This window comes from Phaseolus vulgaris, chromosome 2, assembly GCF_051622355.1.
Source record: "Phaseolus vulgaris cultivar YP4 chromosome 2, ASM5162235v1, whole genome shotgun sequence".
In the NCBI taxonomy this organism is placed as follows: domain Eukaryota; kingdom Viridiplantae; phylum Streptophyta; class Magnoliopsida; order Fabales; family Fabaceae; genus Phaseolus; species Phaseolus vulgaris.
Genome location: NC_143499.1, coordinates 43,499,561 through 43,516,423, shown reverse-complemented (window position 1 = coordinate 43,516,423; position 16,863 = coordinate 43,499,561). Strand labels below are relative to the sequence as shown.

The 16,863-nt window shown below is 31.7% G+C and overlaps 3 protein-coding genes and 1 non-coding gene across 8 annotated transcripts; 2 read left to right on the top strand and 2 right to left on the bottom strand.

Moving 5' to 3' along the window:
• Positions 1-1,306: 1,306 nt before the first annotated feature.
• LOC137812348 (glycosyl hydrolase 5 family protein) lies at positions 1,307-5,474 on the top strand. 3 transcript variants are annotated; one of them, XM_068614290.2, is made up of 4 exons: positions 1,307-1,864; positions 3,553-3,796; positions 4,105-4,625; positions 4,799-5,474. In XM_068614290.2, the coding sequence occupies exons 1-4, from the start codon at positions 1,402-1,404 to the stop codon at positions 5,290-5,292; spliced, it is 1,722 nt and encodes a 573-aa protein (XP_068470391.1). In that variant the 5' UTR covers positions 1,307-1,401; the 3' UTR covers positions 5,293-5,474. The 3 variants fall into 3 exon arrangements, with proteins under 3 accessions (XP_068470391.1, XP_090155052.1, XP_090155053.1); XM_090298926.1 differs by having other exon boundaries at positions 1,331-1,860; positions 3,534-3,796; XM_090298927.1 differs by having other exon boundaries at positions 1,384-1,860; positions 3,534-3,796; positions 3,915-4,625.
• A 1,533-nt stretch (positions 5,475-7,007) lies between these two features.
• LOC137812345 (protein SIEVE ELEMENT OCCLUSION B) lies at positions 7,008-10,920 on the top strand. The gene is made up of 7 exons (XM_068614286.2): positions 7,008-7,475; positions 7,610-7,714; positions 7,839-8,284; positions 8,447-8,556; positions 8,674-8,816; positions 9,025-9,516; positions 9,985-10,920. Exons 1-7 carry the CDS (start codon positions 7,281-7,283, stop codon positions 10,600-10,602), a joined length of 2,109 nt encoding a protein of 702 aa, XP_068470387.1. The 5' UTR covers positions 7,008-7,280; the 3' UTR covers positions 10,603-10,920.
• On the bottom strand, positions 10,885-12,183 carry LOC137812346 (ribosomal protein-like protein). Of its 3 annotated transcripts, none has more exons than XM_068614288.2 (2): positions 12,069-12,183; positions 10,885-11,455 (listed from the first exon to the last, which is right to left on the bottom strand). In XM_068614288.2, the coding sequence occupies exon 2, from the start codon at positions 11,451-11,453 to the stop codon at positions 11,034-11,036; it is 420 nt and encodes a 139-aa protein (XP_068470389.1). In that variant the 5' UTR covers positions 11,454-11,455; positions 12,069-12,183; the 3' UTR covers positions 10,885-11,033. The 3 variants fall into 3 exon arrangements, with proteins under 3 accessions (XP_068470389.1, XP_068470388.1, XP_068470390.1); XM_068614287.2 differs by having other exon boundaries at positions 12,022-12,124; XM_068614289.2 differs by having other exon boundaries at positions 12,003-12,094.
• LOC137813148 (small nucleolar RNA snoR137) lies at positions 11,619-11,775 on the bottom strand. The gene has a single exon (XR_011081382.1). It is a non-coding gene; the product is annotated as a small nucleolar RNA snoR137 (small nucleolar RNA).
• Positions 12,184-16,863: the final 4,680 nt, after the last annotated feature.

The following is a 16,863-nucleotide window of genomic DNA, read 5'->3' as shown; positions in this document are numbered from 1 at the left end:
AATAATTTTTTAAAGTAAATATTGCATGTAAGAATTGTTGTCGTATATCTAATATAAAAAACAAAATTCGTTGTTAAGCGTCTAGCATAAAAATATAAAATTATATTTATTTATTTAGTTTCTTTTTTTTCAATTTTCTTTTTATATTAGGCTGTTATTTTATTAATTCGATACTACACTTTAAGAAATCAATAATAATTCTTTTTTGTCTATTATTTTTTAAATATTTTTATGTTTAACTATTTATTTTTAAGTCGATGCACAAATTAATATAACAAAAGTGTTACATTTAACTATACATTATTTTTTACTTATTTTTAAACTTAATTAAAAATATTTTAAGATACAACGTAAAATTATAATGTAATACATAATAAGAAAGATATAATAATAAAAATTTAAAAATTGGAATAATTAATCTACAAATAAAAAATTATTAATTCAAAAAAATTGAAAATAAAATTATAAAAACCTCAAAGTAGATTGTTAACCATAAAATAAAATGAAGTTTATCATAAAAAAAAGTATCACAAAAATATCTTTATATTTTTTATTTTACATTTTCACAATATGGTTGTACTAAACATTTATGAGTTAATAAATAAGCAGTTTGTTTTTCAGTTTTCAATTAACTTTCCAGTTATTATTGTAAAATTTAATCTGAAATTTTGTAAAAAAGTTAAATATATAAATTAGATTTATGATAAATAATACATATATATATGGTTATTTATATTTATTTATACATTTATATATTTTAATATGTATGAATAGGTTTACAATATTTTAAAGTTGTTTTTAGTAAAGTTATCCTAACAATGTTTATGTTCTTTTATTTCAAAACATACTAGTAATAACTGAGTTATTATTGCTTATTGCATTTTTTTTAATGGTTGCTTATATGATTTTGAAGTGTGAATTGAAATTGATATTGGGTTGAATAAGTTTTGGACTATTTATCTTAGTATATTAGTCTTATGACTCTTCTGGATACTGTGTGAAAGTTATATTGATAACTAATTTTATTTTTTGTAACCCATTTTCTTAAGTTCCACAGGTTAACAAAATTTTAAATTTAGGAAAAGATCTATCGTGTTGGAGGGATAACAATGATGAATACTATGAAAAAGAATAACAATTACCCACTAATTTGTTGAAGATTGGAATCCCAGCTCTAAAAATACAATATTTAAAAGAAAGAAAAAGTTGGATAATTGAAAGCAATATTGTTGAATTTGGTGAAGACAACATAATAAAAAGACACGTGGCTTATTAAAAAAATGAAAAAAAACAGGTCAGAAAAACACAAACTTTGCCGGTCGAATAAATTAAAGAACAGTGGTATGATATGAAAATACATAAGTGAGTGTTTTTTGAGGTGTAGAGTCTCTCATATATGAAATGGAAACGAGTAGAAGGTGGTGGTGGATTTTGGTTTTCACCGTTTTCTTTGTGCCAATAATAACAATAATAACAACAGCGTTGTTCACAAGAGCTACAGTGAAAGAAGTTGATAACACAGTGGGCGTGGAGGGCCTTCTTCATACAGATTCCCGATGGATCGTGGGCCAAGATGGGCGAAGGGTGAAGCTCGCGTGTGTGAATTGGGTTTCCCACTTGGAAGTTGCGGTGCCGGAAGGGCTCAGCAAAAAGCCCGTGGATGTCATTTCGAAGGGAATAAAGTCCATGGGCTTCAACTGCGTCAGGCTCACTTGGCCCACACTTTTGGTGACCAACGACTCTCTGGCTTCTCTCTCCGTTAGAAGCTCCTTTCAGAAGCTTGGCCTTCTTGAACCCGTCGCCGGAGTTCAGACCAACAACCCCTCCATCATCGATCTTCCCCTCATCCAAGCTTTTGAGGCAAGTCAACTATTTTTTTTGTTACTTAATTCAGTTTAATTCACCTTATTGAAACCAGATTTATGCAAGTATAATTTATTTATTCTTATTTAATATCAAAGAAAAAATAATATTCGTTGATATTTAATTTTTGATAATATCATATTTAAATTTTTTATCTTTTTAAATAAATATTTCAATGTTGTGTGTTCGGGACGGCATTCAGATGATGATGATTATTTGATGGCCATTGACTTTCCATAATAAATTAATAAATTACCGCAATGTCCTTGTCAAATCCATCATTGTTAACGTGACTAGACTGTTTTTCGTAATTAAATTAACTTTGAATCTGTCAATAGTTACAAATTAATTTTCGTAAGGAAATATTTTAATAATTTATATTGAAAAGTAGTGTAAAATATGTATTTGTGTATACCTTTTTTTTTCTTTTAAACTAAAGAAACTTATTTACTTGATTAAAAAAACAATAAACTGTAATTCGAAAAGTATACTAAAGAGATAAAAAAATGTAAATAACTCCTACTTAAACTTAAACCAAAGAAATCATGGTTTGACATGATTGAGAAATAATCTTATCTTTCAAGCATGTTTTAAAAAAAAATTGATATTTAGGTCTTATTAATTTATGAAAAAATGTGCTGTGAAGTGTGAAAAAAGTGGAGTTGTTTGAATTGAAGTATGTTAAAATGGATTTGTGAGAAAAGTTTATGAGAGTTTTTGATTGATGGAATGATTGTGAGGAAATTTTGATTTTTTTTAAAGTGTAAAATGTAAATTTACAAATTTATCCTTGTTTTTAAAAATATTTAAATAATGAAATATGAAATATTTTTCTGTGAATTTGAGTTAATTAAAAATTTGTAAATTATTTCCAATACGATGAATAATTATTTAATAAAAATTAGTTTATTATCATTCTTTGAATATGAAATTTTTTCATAAATAATTCATAAATATAATAAGTTTGCAAATGATGTGATAAGTGTGATTGAAATTTTAATTTTTTTAGTTAATAAAATATTAAGATTACAAATTTATTCTTATATTTTAAAAAATTAATTAATTAATTAATATATTTATTTAAAATTAAATAATAATAATAATATAAATATTAAAATAATAATAATTTTTAAAAAAATAATTTATAGAAATTATATACATAATCAATTATATATTATTCATAATTGATTATATATTTTATTATAATTTTATTTTTATTATAAATAATATACTTAATATTTTTGTTTTGTAATATGATTTTATCTTTATTTTTTTTATTTGTTTTCTTGTCTTGTTTATTTTTCCATTGCCTTCAGCATGTCAAAACAAAATCTGTAGTAAATTGGAAAAATCACTAATGCTGACGTGTCTTTCCACAACAATCTCTGCATATAAGAAGAATATGATTTTCCATGTTCATGTGGATATCCTTCCTCACACTTCCACACATATCATTTGATCCAAATAGAAGATATCGCTGCACTTTCATACTTGTGAAGAGTACTTCACTTGAAGCAAACAAGCCTTACCGATAATATCTTGAGTTTTAAACATATATAATTAGAAATTTGATATATAAAAAATCTGTATAAAAAAACATTTTCAACAGTTTGAAAAAGGTAATGATGATTTATTATGTATTAACCCAGAATAGTTGTGAATATGGTTAGCCATGAGTTATGCAGGCAGTGGTGAAGAATCTTGGAGACAATGATGTGATGGTGATTTTGGACAACCACCTGACCCAGCCAGGATGGTGTTGCGGTAACACAGACGGCAATGGCTTCTTCACAGACAAATTTTTCAACCCAGATCAGTGGATATCGGGCCTCACCAAGATGGCCACCCTTTTCAAAGGAGTCAAAACAGTGGTAGGTATGAGCTTGAGGAATGAACTTCGAGGATCTAAACAGAATGTTAATGATTGGTACAAGTAAGTCATAACAACTCTCATTGTGCTTACTCTTTTATTCAATCACCTTCAACACTATTTCATTCTAGTACTTCTGAGCTATTGATTGTTTACTGTGCTTTTTTTTTTCTGCTATTAGAGTGAATAGAATTTATGTTCCCTGTAATAGTTTTTTAAAGAGTTTGCAACCATTTGATTTGGTGAAGAAATGTGAAAGACAAATAGAAGAATAAGTGATGGTGTTTTTAAGAAACAAGTCTGAAGAACATCATGCTTTTCATGAAATTGTAACAAAAAATTTTAACATGAGAGAGACTTTTGAACTAAAGGTATATGGTAAAAGGAGCAGAAGCAGTTCATGCAGCAAATTCAGATGTTCTTGTCATTCTATCTGGTCTAAATTTCGATACAGATTTATCATTTATTCGAGATCGACCAGTGAGTGTTACGTTCAAAGGAAAACTAGTATTTGAGGTGCACAGATATGGCTTCACTGATGGTCAAGCTTGGGGTGATGGAAACCCAAACGAAGTATGTGGAAAAGTGACAGAAACAATAAAGAAAACATCTGCCTACTTATTAGACCAAGGATGGCCATTGTTTGTGAGTGAGTTTGGTGGAGATTTGAGAGGCACCAATGTGAATGACAATCGATACCTTACTTGTTTTTTGGCATTGCTTGCTGAGCTTGATCTGGATTGGGCCTATTGGACACTTGTTGGCAGTTACTACATCAGAGAAGGTGTTGTAGGAATGGAAGAGGTTTATGGGGTTCTCACTTGGGATTGGAATCAAGTTAGAAGTATCAGTTTCTTAAACAGAATCAGTGCCCTCCAACATCCATTTAGAGGTATGCCTAATCTCTGAGCATAATACAGAGATTTTTTTGGCTTGCAAATATACTCACTATTCTCTGTTAGAAACACATTTGAATGGTGCAATTTCACATCATTTGTGCAAATATTATCATCCTAATTTTGCACTACTAGTTGGTGACAAAGGGTCTTGTTTGTTTTTGTGTAGGACCTGGTATCATAGAAGGCAATTCATACAAATTGATGTTTCATCCCGTGACAGGTCTCTGCGTCATAAGAAAATCTCAAGTAAATACTCTAACACTGGGTCCTTGTTCTTCTTCTGATGGTTGGAAATACACATCTCAGAAGAGTTTATTGGTAAATGATACAAACTTGTGCATACATGGAGAGAGAGAAAGGAAGCCTGCAACACTTAGCACGGCATGCTCAGATTCTAGCTCTAAATGGGAAGTGATATCAGATTCGAACATGCACCTTTCATCTAAACTAAGTGATGGTTCCAATGTATGTTTAGATGTAGATGCTGATAACATCATTGTGACTAATACTTGTAAATGTTTGAGTAAAGATAATAAGTGTGACCCTGGAACTCAATGGTTCAAACTCATTGACAGTGGAAGGAGATCAATCTCAACAACCTCAACAATGTCCATTTTGGATTCATCAAACCTTTTGTGGAAACCATTGAGCGTAATGTAGTTGTTTTTAGTAAATTGTGTATAACATATACGTCATCAAATGTATCATCTGCTTATGTTTTAATTTGCATAAAAATGATGTTGTGAATAAGCATATACATGTAAATGTTGGATCAGTTGAATATTATGTTTCAGTGAAAAACCTACAAATTTGTTAAAGTTAATTAGAAATTTTTATTTAAATGCCTGATTGTTGCCCTGCACCAAAATCAAAAGTATTAAATGTTAACATTCTGTATTTTGATATTTTTTTGTAAAATGGGTTCCTAAATGTTTTCATCTTAGTCTATTTTAATATAATTATTAAGACCTAATAATAAATAATTTTTAAAATAAATCATACAACTTATTAAAAGATTGTTAAATAATTCAAGCAAATTATTAAACAATTTATTAAATTTTTTTTCATTTCTTTTTCAAATCAATCTATTTTTTTATTAACTTTTTTTTCCTTCATACATATTTTTCAATCTAAAAAAACAAAATAAACAAATAAAAATAAATGTGATCTTGTGCAACTTTATGATATTTATAATACACACTGAAATTGTATCTTCTTTTTTTGCATGACTTCACTTTTATAAAAAAATCAGTACTCGTCTTCTCTTCTCAAACTTCATGTAATTATCATGTGATTACTAAAATTAAAGTTGTGTTTAGTAAATATGATTTTTTTACCTCAATTTTTCATAACTAAAAATTCACGACTTCTATATTGTATTTAAGTTGAAACTAAAATTTTGTTCAATCAACACAACTTTATAAATAAAGTCATACTTTATAATTACGATTTATCTATTTTCATCATATTTTTTTAAAAGTTTCTAAATGTAATGACACTTTATTCTTATACCACACTTAAGGTAGAAATTGATGTAATTAAGGAGGAACAACATTGAATCAAAATCCTAAAAGAAAATAACAGAGGATATGTTTGCGGATTAATTAAATTATTTGATTTTTAATTTATTGTTTGTTAGAAATTAAAATTAGTTTTAATTATAAGTATATCAATTTAAAATAATAAATATGTTAGTACATGTAGGACATTAAAGTTTTTAAAGAGTTTACCATGATAAAAATTAAATATATCTCTTCGTAGTAATGTGTCAATGTGAATAGTAAAAAATATTCTAAAGCATAAAGAGAAATAGAAATGATGTATTTAAAACGCAATAATAATAGTAAGATATATCCATTTAGTTGGAGATGAAACACAAATATATAAAAAAATTTAGAAAAAAAGCAGGAGAAATAAATTGAATAATCTGAATTAAGATTTCAATATTCTTGTGCCACAACACATTTGAACCAAGATATATTAGCATAGGAGTTTTGTTGATATATATATATATATATATATATATATATATATATATATATATATATATATATATATATTCAAACATAGTCTTAGTCTGCGGGGCCTAACCTAAAAGTTTATCTTATAAAATTGTACAAAGTTTGTGTTTCCCTGACCCTTTACATGGTCCCATAAATTAAGTTATTGATCAGCGCTTTAGTTCCACTTAACTTAATATTCTACAAGTTTCTAAAGGTCAATGTCATCATAAAGTTACCTGTAATTATTTGTATCCTTTTCGTAACGGTTCTTTCGCATCATAGAGTCTGCAAAACCAAAAATTATACCTTTCTTGCAGTAACTCAACTTGTGATTCCTTTTGATAAAGAGAGACTACCAAATGTAGGAGCTTTATAACCAACAACACAAGAAAAAGCCATTAAAGATGAAAGGTATAAATAAGAGAAATCCTTTATCCGATATTCCAATTTCCTTTCCATGTGCTTTGAACCAAGATGCAAGTAAGGTAGAGATTCACAAGAATTTGGCGTCAACAACTATATAAGAGAGGCCACTGCCACTAACTGCAGTCTAAGCTCTAACTACACTAAAATTCATTACTCCATTACTGCTTCTGAACATTTATATTAACCCTCTTTCTGCATCCTTAATTTTCGTTAAACAAAATGGCAATGGTGCCTCGGAAGATGCAATCCAGGGCTACCCGCAATATCTTTTCAGCATCAGATGACACTACAATGACCAAAAATGTTCGAGCCACCCATGCTCCCGATGATCGACACGTTGAAGTTAGACCTCTTTTAAATGTCGTTCAAGACATACTTCACCGTGTTGCCTCTCTCATCCCTGACATTGTTCAGGTATTATATATAAGTAGTTAAAATTTTCAATTTATCTGAGTGACAAAACTCAACCATATAACAATTTCTTCTCTCTGCATTTTGGTTCTTCATTAACTTTTTCTGAGTGTGGTTATTTTGAAAATTTACAACAGGGAAAACCAGTGCAAACGGGTGCCGTGGAGGACAGTAACCACCAATCTGATCTAGCCGAGGTGCTAGATATTTCGTACTACACAATCAACCAAATTTCTTGCGAGGTTTTCTCTTCACTTAGAATTTTAACACCATATCTCCCTATTGACAAGACAACACCTATTTAATAAACGCCTCCGAAAAACATACTACTTTCAACTTATTCATGTGTTTCATGTCGTGTCATAGATATGTTGCAAGTGTTCGAGTGGTGATGGACATGCCACGACCATGGGAATACTCAGCATGCTCTCCGGCTATTCATGGGATGCCAAGGTGGTAATAGCGTTAGCAGCTTTTGCAGCCAACTTTGGGGAGTTTTGGCTGGTGGCTCAGCTTTACGCCACTAACCGTCTTGCTAAGTCTGTTGCAAAGTTGAAGCACATCCATGAAACACTTGAACAAGTGGATGATTTGGGACTGAAGTTCGAAACAATCAATAACCTTTTCAAGGCAATGTTGGATGTAACCAATTACATTGTTCAATTCCATGAACTTCCCTCTCGGTACATTCACCCTGAGGCACCAGAGATGTTGACTGCTTCCATTCTTTTCCCCGGTGCTGTCTATTGGACCATTCGGAGTATTCTGTTCTGTGCGTCGCATCTTTTAGACATAACTGGCTTGGCTCACGGGTATACCTTCACTCTTCATGTCACATTATAATCATCACAACTTTATCTTAGTAACTCTTGTTAATTTCTCTATTTATACCTAAGCAATCCCCTATCAAACTTCGAATTGAACTTGTCCTGTTTTTGTTAATGCTGTTACTCACTTTCCTGAGCTCGTTGTAGATATATGACAACAATAACAGAGAGTTGGGAGCTTTCCAGTTTGGCCCATAAGCTTGATAACCTAAATGGCCACCTTCGCAAGCAAATCACCCTTTGTCATCTGCATTTAGGTAAGCCAATCTAATTAATACCCGTTGTCACGGAGAAGAATCAGCGTCTAGGTTTTTTTTCTTCGGGTAAAATATCTCTAATCTATTATGCCGGAGAATATGTTTTACACGATGCAGATGACAACAAACAGAGAGAAGCATTTGAAACACTTCAGCTCCTTTTTGAGACATCCCACCAAGATAATTTGAAGGCTCTCAAAGCTATGTTTTGCAGTAACAATGATCCGTTGCCATTGTTCGATGGTTCTTCCAAACAAAGGGTTAATCCTGAATCCATTTTCTCTTCTATTGTCATATTATACATAACCATATATTGTCATCAGATTGATCTTTTATTTAGACTTATCATGCATATTTTTCCACTTAGTACAAAATCCAAAAAGTTCTGCTAAATGAGCCTATCGCGGAAAAGGTTATGATAATTACACATGATGTTTCTGTCTCAACCTTGAACGTATATGTCTTCAGGTTAGTATTGAGGTATTGAGGAGGAAAATTGTTCTACTCTACATATCAGACCTACAGAATGTCTCTGATCAAGAGCTTGTGATTTTTGAACAAATGTACATAGAGTCACGTCAGGATTCAACCAGGTTAGAGAGTCAATATGAACTGGTTTGGATTCCAGTTGTGGACAAGGGAATCCCATGGACTGAATTGAAACCAAAGTTTGATATGGTGCAATCAACGATGTCATGGTACTCAGTTTATGACCCTACTGCTCTGGAGCCAGCAACCATCAGGTACATTAAAGAGGTATGGCTTTTCAAAGCGAAGCCTATACTTGTTGTGTTGGATCCCCTGGGGAAGGTTGTTAATCTGAATGCATTACCCATGATGTGGATTTGGGGAAGCTTGGCTTATCCGTTCTCCATCTCAAAGGAGGAAGCATTGTGGAATAATGAAAAATGGGGACTTGTACTATTGGCAGATTCAATCGATCCATCGCTTTTGTATTGGGTTAGTCATTGCATTCTTTATATTTCTTCTATATATAAATACATGATTATCCTACCGTAGTCCAACAATAGAAGATAAAAAGGTTGGAACAATAATCTGATTACGAAAACACCTTCCGGAGTGATTCGTTTGACTTATGCGTATGAAGCTAATTTCTGAGCTTATGTAGCAGTTTTCATTCTGTAGAAATTGTAATTAAAATTAATTAAAACAACTGTAACATATTTCTGAAGTTTACATTCCCTCTATTTGGTCTGATGATTTTCGGGCATTGAATGAAATTCAGCTATACCATGTACTATGCTAAAACTGCAGGCTATGTGATCATGAATAATATTCATCAATTGTACCATGTCACATTTGTCAATCTTACACAACCACCACATCATAATTGAAGATACTTTTAATTTTTTTTTAAATCTGTACTTAATTAACTTTCTACAATGATCTTACGCATATTATGTTTAGATATCAGAAGGCAAATATATATGCTTGTACGGAGGGGACGATATGGACTGGATCCGCAAATTCACAAGGACTGCATATGCACTGGCAGCAGCTCTGCAACTACCACTAGAGATGATTTATGTGGGGAAAAGCAATCCAGGGAAGAAAGTTCAAGAAACCATCAATGCCATACAAGCAGAAAAATTAAGCAACGTGCTCCCTGACCTTGCAATTATTTGGTTTTTCTGGGTTAGGTTAGAGAGCATGTGGCACTCCAAATCACAGCATAGCAAGACAGTAGAGAATGACAACATAATGCATGAAGTAATGAGAATCCTAACCTATGATAGTGGTGACTCAGGATGGGCCGTAATTAGTGAAGGCACCGGAAGTATGGCACAGGGTAAGGGAGATGCATTTCTAAGGTGCCTTAATGAACGTGAGCAGTGGAAAGACACAGCAAAAGATATAGGAATCTTGCCAGCAATGGCTGATTATATACAAGGACTACAAGCCCCTCACCACTGCAACCGCTTGATACTTCCAGGAAGCAGTGGGGGGGTCCCAGACAGTGTAGTCTGTGCTGAATGTGGCAAAACAATGGAGAAGTTCTACATGTATCGCTGCTGTAACGAGTAAACACATCACCTACAGTGTGTTAAATGCATATTTGAAACAGTGTTTACAGGGAATGTAAGGCAATCATGCCAATTAAACTATTAGAGTTGAAGTACATAAGCTTAAAATAAATTCAACATATCAACCACCAAAACTTTACTCAACACCATTTCAGTCGACCGACTGCATGTATGTGTTGAATACAAGTAAGAGTATTTACTCAGTGTTTGCTTAACCTAGGTTTTGAATTCAGGATTATGATATCTACATACTGTTTTGATTCTTATTGTAAAAGGCTTGCAATTTTATGTTAAACTAGTTGAAGTTGTTTCTTTATTAAGTTCTTTGATACCTTTATAGAGAAACACAAAAATTGGAAATTTGGTTAACTGAAAAAATAATACAACCTAAAACTACTAATTACATGAATAATGAGAAACTAAACTAAAGTATCATTGGGGAGAAGATTTAGTGGCAGAGGAAACAGAGTTCAATATCTGAGCTAGAGGGGCAAGAATATGAGGCACGAGTGCACCTAACCCTTTGAGAGCAGCGCCTGAGGCAATACCAATTGCGAGAGACTCAACATAACCAGGCTTGGAATCAAGCTTCATATCGAGAACAGTAAGTCTATTACCAATTGAATCAATTTTCTTAGAAGACTCAGCCAATATCTTATCACTTCTACCTTTCCCAGAGGATACGACTCCAAATAGCGCCTTCTGAAGATCCTCAATGACCTTCATCGACGCTTCTTGCGAGTCCATACCCTGAGATTCATAGTGCGATATCAGCTCCTTCGGCGTGGGAAACTTCAATTTCGCGGAGGATTTTTGTCCAACTTTAGGTAATTTTACATTTGGCTGTTCCATTTCTACAAATTTCCAACGTCGATAACCAAAAGTTAGTTTTACTTAACTTATTGTAATTGTAAGAAGTTAAATTCACCATACTTAATTAATGAATTTCAACTGACAATTTTCATTGAAACGTTTCAAATTTCAGACAATAGAATTGCGAAAATTGTGTAACGAATTGGATGTACCAGCAGACAGGTAGCATAGTGTAGCAGATTAAACAAAATTACACCACGCTGTTTAAAACTGGTTATTCGAGAAGAACTTATTTATATATGCTTCGGAAACAAGAACATTCCCCACGGACAAAAAGGGAGAGTTCACCAGAAGAAGCAACAAAAAAAGTAATTGAACTAAAGGAATGGTACAACGCGACCTGGAACAGACTACAAGGAAAACCATAGTAGCTGCTTAAATTAAAAAGAAAAATAACAGGTCGACATTGAAATTCATATACGCTTTCGTTGACACGTCCTTCGGCATTGGAAACTAACGAAGAACGCAACGCCTATCAAAAGCGAGAAACGCAGAAGACCAAGTTCAGGAAATAAGAATGGAACGAACCCTAACAGAGATAACATACTTGAAAGTTCAAGCACTCTTTGAGGCATAGATTCGGACGAACATTACCTTGGCCTCGCGGCGCTAGGGTTTATCGCCTTATCGAAGATAACAGGGGTTCCGCCTCTGGTTTTATAAGGGAACAGAGCGAAACCTACAAGCTAAACTGGTAGCCAGATGGGCCTTTTTTCAAAAACATAAAAAAAAAACACGTGATTTTGGGCCTCCGGAAAAATTTATGAAAGACTGTGTTTCTTCCTTCACCTCCGTACTTCTGCCACCTCATACACAATGTGAAAATATTTTATCATTTTTGTATCACTCCATAGAGTAGCTTTCGGATTAGCTTTCGGATTATGTAATCCATAAGTTAAAAAAGACATTCAAATTACTTAATCCAAAAACTAATCATGCAAAATTTGAAAAAAAAAATCTGGATTACGTAATCTGAAATATTACCGAAGAAGTATTTTTTAAAATATGAAAATTTATAGAGGTGAGAGAAAAATACATAGAGAAGAAACAAATTTATGAATAATTAATTAAAGCAATTGTTATTGGATCTAGATCTCTAGCCTTCACAGTTAATAGAGAACATTCAATTTAAAAAATTTAATTCTGTAAAAAATTGTTAATTAGTTAATAATAAAAACTAACCAATTCATTATCCTATCAAACTAAATACTCATATTCTCCATTATTATTTTGTGGTTTTAATTATTTTTTTATGTTAACAAGTAGATTTAATAACGAAGTTAAATTTTTTATTTTATTTTACTTTCAGTAACTTATAAGTTTAAATCTTTATTTTTATTATTCTTTAAATCCTATAAGTCACTCTTCTTTGTTATAGAGTGAATTTCATCCAAGTCATATAAATGTCAAAAACATCACATATGCCTTCTCCAATCACTAATAAGCAACTAGGCATATAAAAAACATTATACTCCTAACTTTTTTATTTTACAAGAAGGATGAAAAAGGGGACAAGTCAGCTTATGACTTAGAAATAAACCAATAAAGTTTTTCAAATCAAATGTGTGACGATAGATGGACTATACTATATGCTAAAGTTATTTGAATCCACAAAATTATTAGAAAACCAAAATTTATGCTATAAGTTTTTTTACTTGCTCCTAAGGTTTTGTTCATATACGAGAGGCACCAAGAGGGGGATAACTTTGATTTTGACAATGAACATCTTCACTTTCACCACCATTAATAGCCTAAACATATTTATAATTGCAAAAACTCCCACGAAAGTTTACACACATTAAGATTGAGCAATGAGCAAATTTAAGATATTTGAAAATCATGAGAAATATTGTTGTGCTATTTTTACATTGATGGGCATGGTGGGATACGATTTTTAGCAATAGAAATGACTAATCTGACTAAATAAAGACTACTTTTGTACTTCGATTTTGGCATAAATCAACGAGTAATTACTTTAAATTAAGGATGGCAAAGTGGGTCAGTCCGCCTCGCATTGGCTTGCGGATTTGTGGGTCAACCCGCATTGTTTTTTTTTTAGAAATTCAATGAAAATACTCTTTACCTTATACTCTTGAAAAATTGAACTTATATTTGCTACTATCAAACATCAATATTTTTTCTTCCATTTCAAACATAGTCAAACATCAATAATTCAATTAAGATAAAAATCAAATATCAATATTCTTCCATTTTAAAAACATTAAAAATAGTTAATTCAAAAATATTAAACATAAACACTACTACAATAAACATAGTTGCAACGTTGGAATGAATGAATATGAATGGAAAAGGAAAACTTTTTTTTTTTCAGTCTAACTTGCCTTTCCATTGGCAAGTCAACACACAAACCTTTTTTTTTTGCGGACCAACAAGCCAACCTGTCATGCCCCGTTGTTGGCCCGCACGGGTTGCGGATTATGCAAGGCGGACTAAAGCGGGTCGACGGGTTGAAAAATTGAGTCCACCCTATGTTTTTTATCAGCGGGTCGTGGGTTAGTCTGCATGGTCCGTCCCGCTTTGTCATTTCTAGTTGTTTGATTTGCAACAACAGCTGAGAAAATTACCAAATCCCAAAAGTTTAAGTAAACTCATGGAGTTTTATATAAACTCAACTCAAACTTGACTTGTAATATTAAAAAAACAAGACAAATTTATTACATATCATATTATATGATCTTTAAGGTTATTTTTGTATTTTCTTAGTAGTTTTATCATGTTTTTAATTAAGTGGTTGAATAATCATATGAAAAGATAAAAAAAAACTATAAGAAGTGAATTATTCAAATTCTCATGGTGGGAAATAATGATGTAATTACTCTGAATTAAAGACAACATTAAAAAAAATGAGGATTAATGTGGAATTTAGTGGACTCTACATAATTTGGCTATAAAAGAATCTATTTGAAATACAATCAGAAAAGGAAATAAATTTTGAAAGAAATTTAGATTTTTTTGTGAAAACATTATGAAATTATGAGTTACAATAACCTAAATTTGATCATATCATGTAACTTACGGTAATCATCTCATAACATATCATTCACATTCTCATCATACTTTTAGTGCGATATCAATATCCTTCTTTAAACTTTAAACTGAATATCAGAATGGTCTCTCAATGGTCTCTCTCTTTCGTGTTTTCATCATCATAATATAAATAGAATTGTCCGAATATGTAATTAATCATCATTTGTTTTTTCCCCAAAATTATGGTCCATACATTCGTGTATTGACATCTTAGAAGAGTGTAGGGGTTTGCCTAAAAAGTATTCTATACCAAAACACAATAGCTTAATCCTTATATTGTGCAAAGCTTTCGATTTTGCACATATTCTTCTTTTTTGAAATGGGTTGACTACACAATTTATGTTCACAGTAGACGTTGGGTTCATAAACATTGTTGTAATAGAAGAAGAATGACTTGTTGACAACAAACAAAACTTCATGATTCAACTCAGCTTTGAGTGGTTAGGAGAAAATGGAGAATGGTAAGGATTTGACCACAATTTGTATAATTGAGTCGAACATGTTAAAAGGTTGCATTTGCATTCATTGTAGAAAGAGTGCATGGGTGGCATAAAACAGTGTCACCGAGGTCAAATGAGGGAAAATCACATTTGATTTTAGATTCGCTTCTTGAAGATTTATGCCAATTTGTACTAGTTTATCCATCCTAAAAAAGAATTTGTCAGCAAGTTAATTTGATTTCTTTACCTAGAATTGTGAACTCGTAGAAGTTTATGTTAACTTTGAGTATAACACAATTGCTAGAACATGTTTGAACGAACTTCTCAGTAAAGATTTCTAGTTAAAAGAAATTTATATAACTTTTCAGTAAAGATTTCCCATAAAAAAATTCATGATTTCTAGAGGTAAATTTTTTTTAAAAATATAAGAAATAACTTACAGAATTTAACTTTGTATAAACTAATTTTATCTAATAAATAAACTCAATTCATTTTTTCTTTTTGATTTTCCCTTTTAGAAGTTCTTAGGGAGAAGTTCGTTCAAATATACCCTAAAAAGAAATACTCCACTTTAGCAATGCACATTTTGCATTCAAGAAAATAACAGATGAACCAACTGTAACAACACAGCTTCAATTGCTCTTCGTGTCATCTATACTTGCTTTCCACTCAGTGTCAACATAGCCATTTAGCTTAACAATTCCAGTCTTTAGATACTAGATTCCGAAAATTGTTAACATAAAGTCTAGTTGTTGTCAAGAATTTTGTAAACTCCCTGCCAAGCTTGTTATTTCTTGCATGATTCTAACCTCCACTTCTTGAGATTATTAACAACATATATTCTTTGAGATGAATATACCTGAGCTACATTTGAATACTTCCATTCCAATGAAGAAATTCATGACGCCAAGTTCAGTCATCTCAAATATATATTGCATTTTCATTTTGAACTTGACCAGCAAAAGTAAATTACTTCATATCACAACCATGTTAACAACATAAAGAGTGCAAGTTTACAAATCACAATCATTTTGTTTCAAATGCAGATTAGTTTCATTTTCAATCCTGAATCCAAGTTGGATTAAGAGTAAATTCTGCTTGCTTCAAACTATAAAATGTGTGGTTTTATAGTTTCTTATTCTTGGCCAGCAACCTCAGAATTCTGGTTGCATGATTCCAAATGTGTAGATCTCACCTTTAAACAAAGGAATTATAGATGAATTGCTAGAAGTAGAGATACTTTACCCGGATGCCTGAAAAATAAATTGCTCAACTTTGCCAGTATTTGCGGTCAATTTGTTTGCCTCAAAACACATAGGAAGCCAGGTCTTCGTACCAGTTAAGTATCAGTTTGAAAATAAACCAAAATACTGGAACTAGCAGAGATAAAAATTGAAGAAAGAAAGGCTTCGACCAATTTGAAATTTGCTAAAAATTCTCAACTGTCATGAGATTTTATCGAGATTACGATAGCTAACTCAAGTATCGTATCACGGTACCTTTGAAGGTTTCGCACAGTGTAAAGGCCTGATCAAGTCATAACTTTACCGTTCCTCTAGGGCTCGCCCCCACAATAGCCAACTAAAACTAAGGAGCAAAAGTGTAACAATAGCAAAGGCAAAATGTATAAAAAACTTGTTTAAATATCAAAGGCAAGCTCTGACAGCTCTAACATATATAAGGTGGATTAGGAATCTGAAATAAATCAAACTTTTAGTGCATCGCAAGACAAATTGTCTTTCACAACAATGCTATGCCTAATTCTTTAATTGAAACAAAAAACTATTCACAACAAAAGGCTAGATCCAAAATTTCCTCTAATTTCCATTACATCAACATAAACAAAACAAAGTCTTAACACAATTAATGAAGACCAATACAATGATTAAACAGTTGCTATA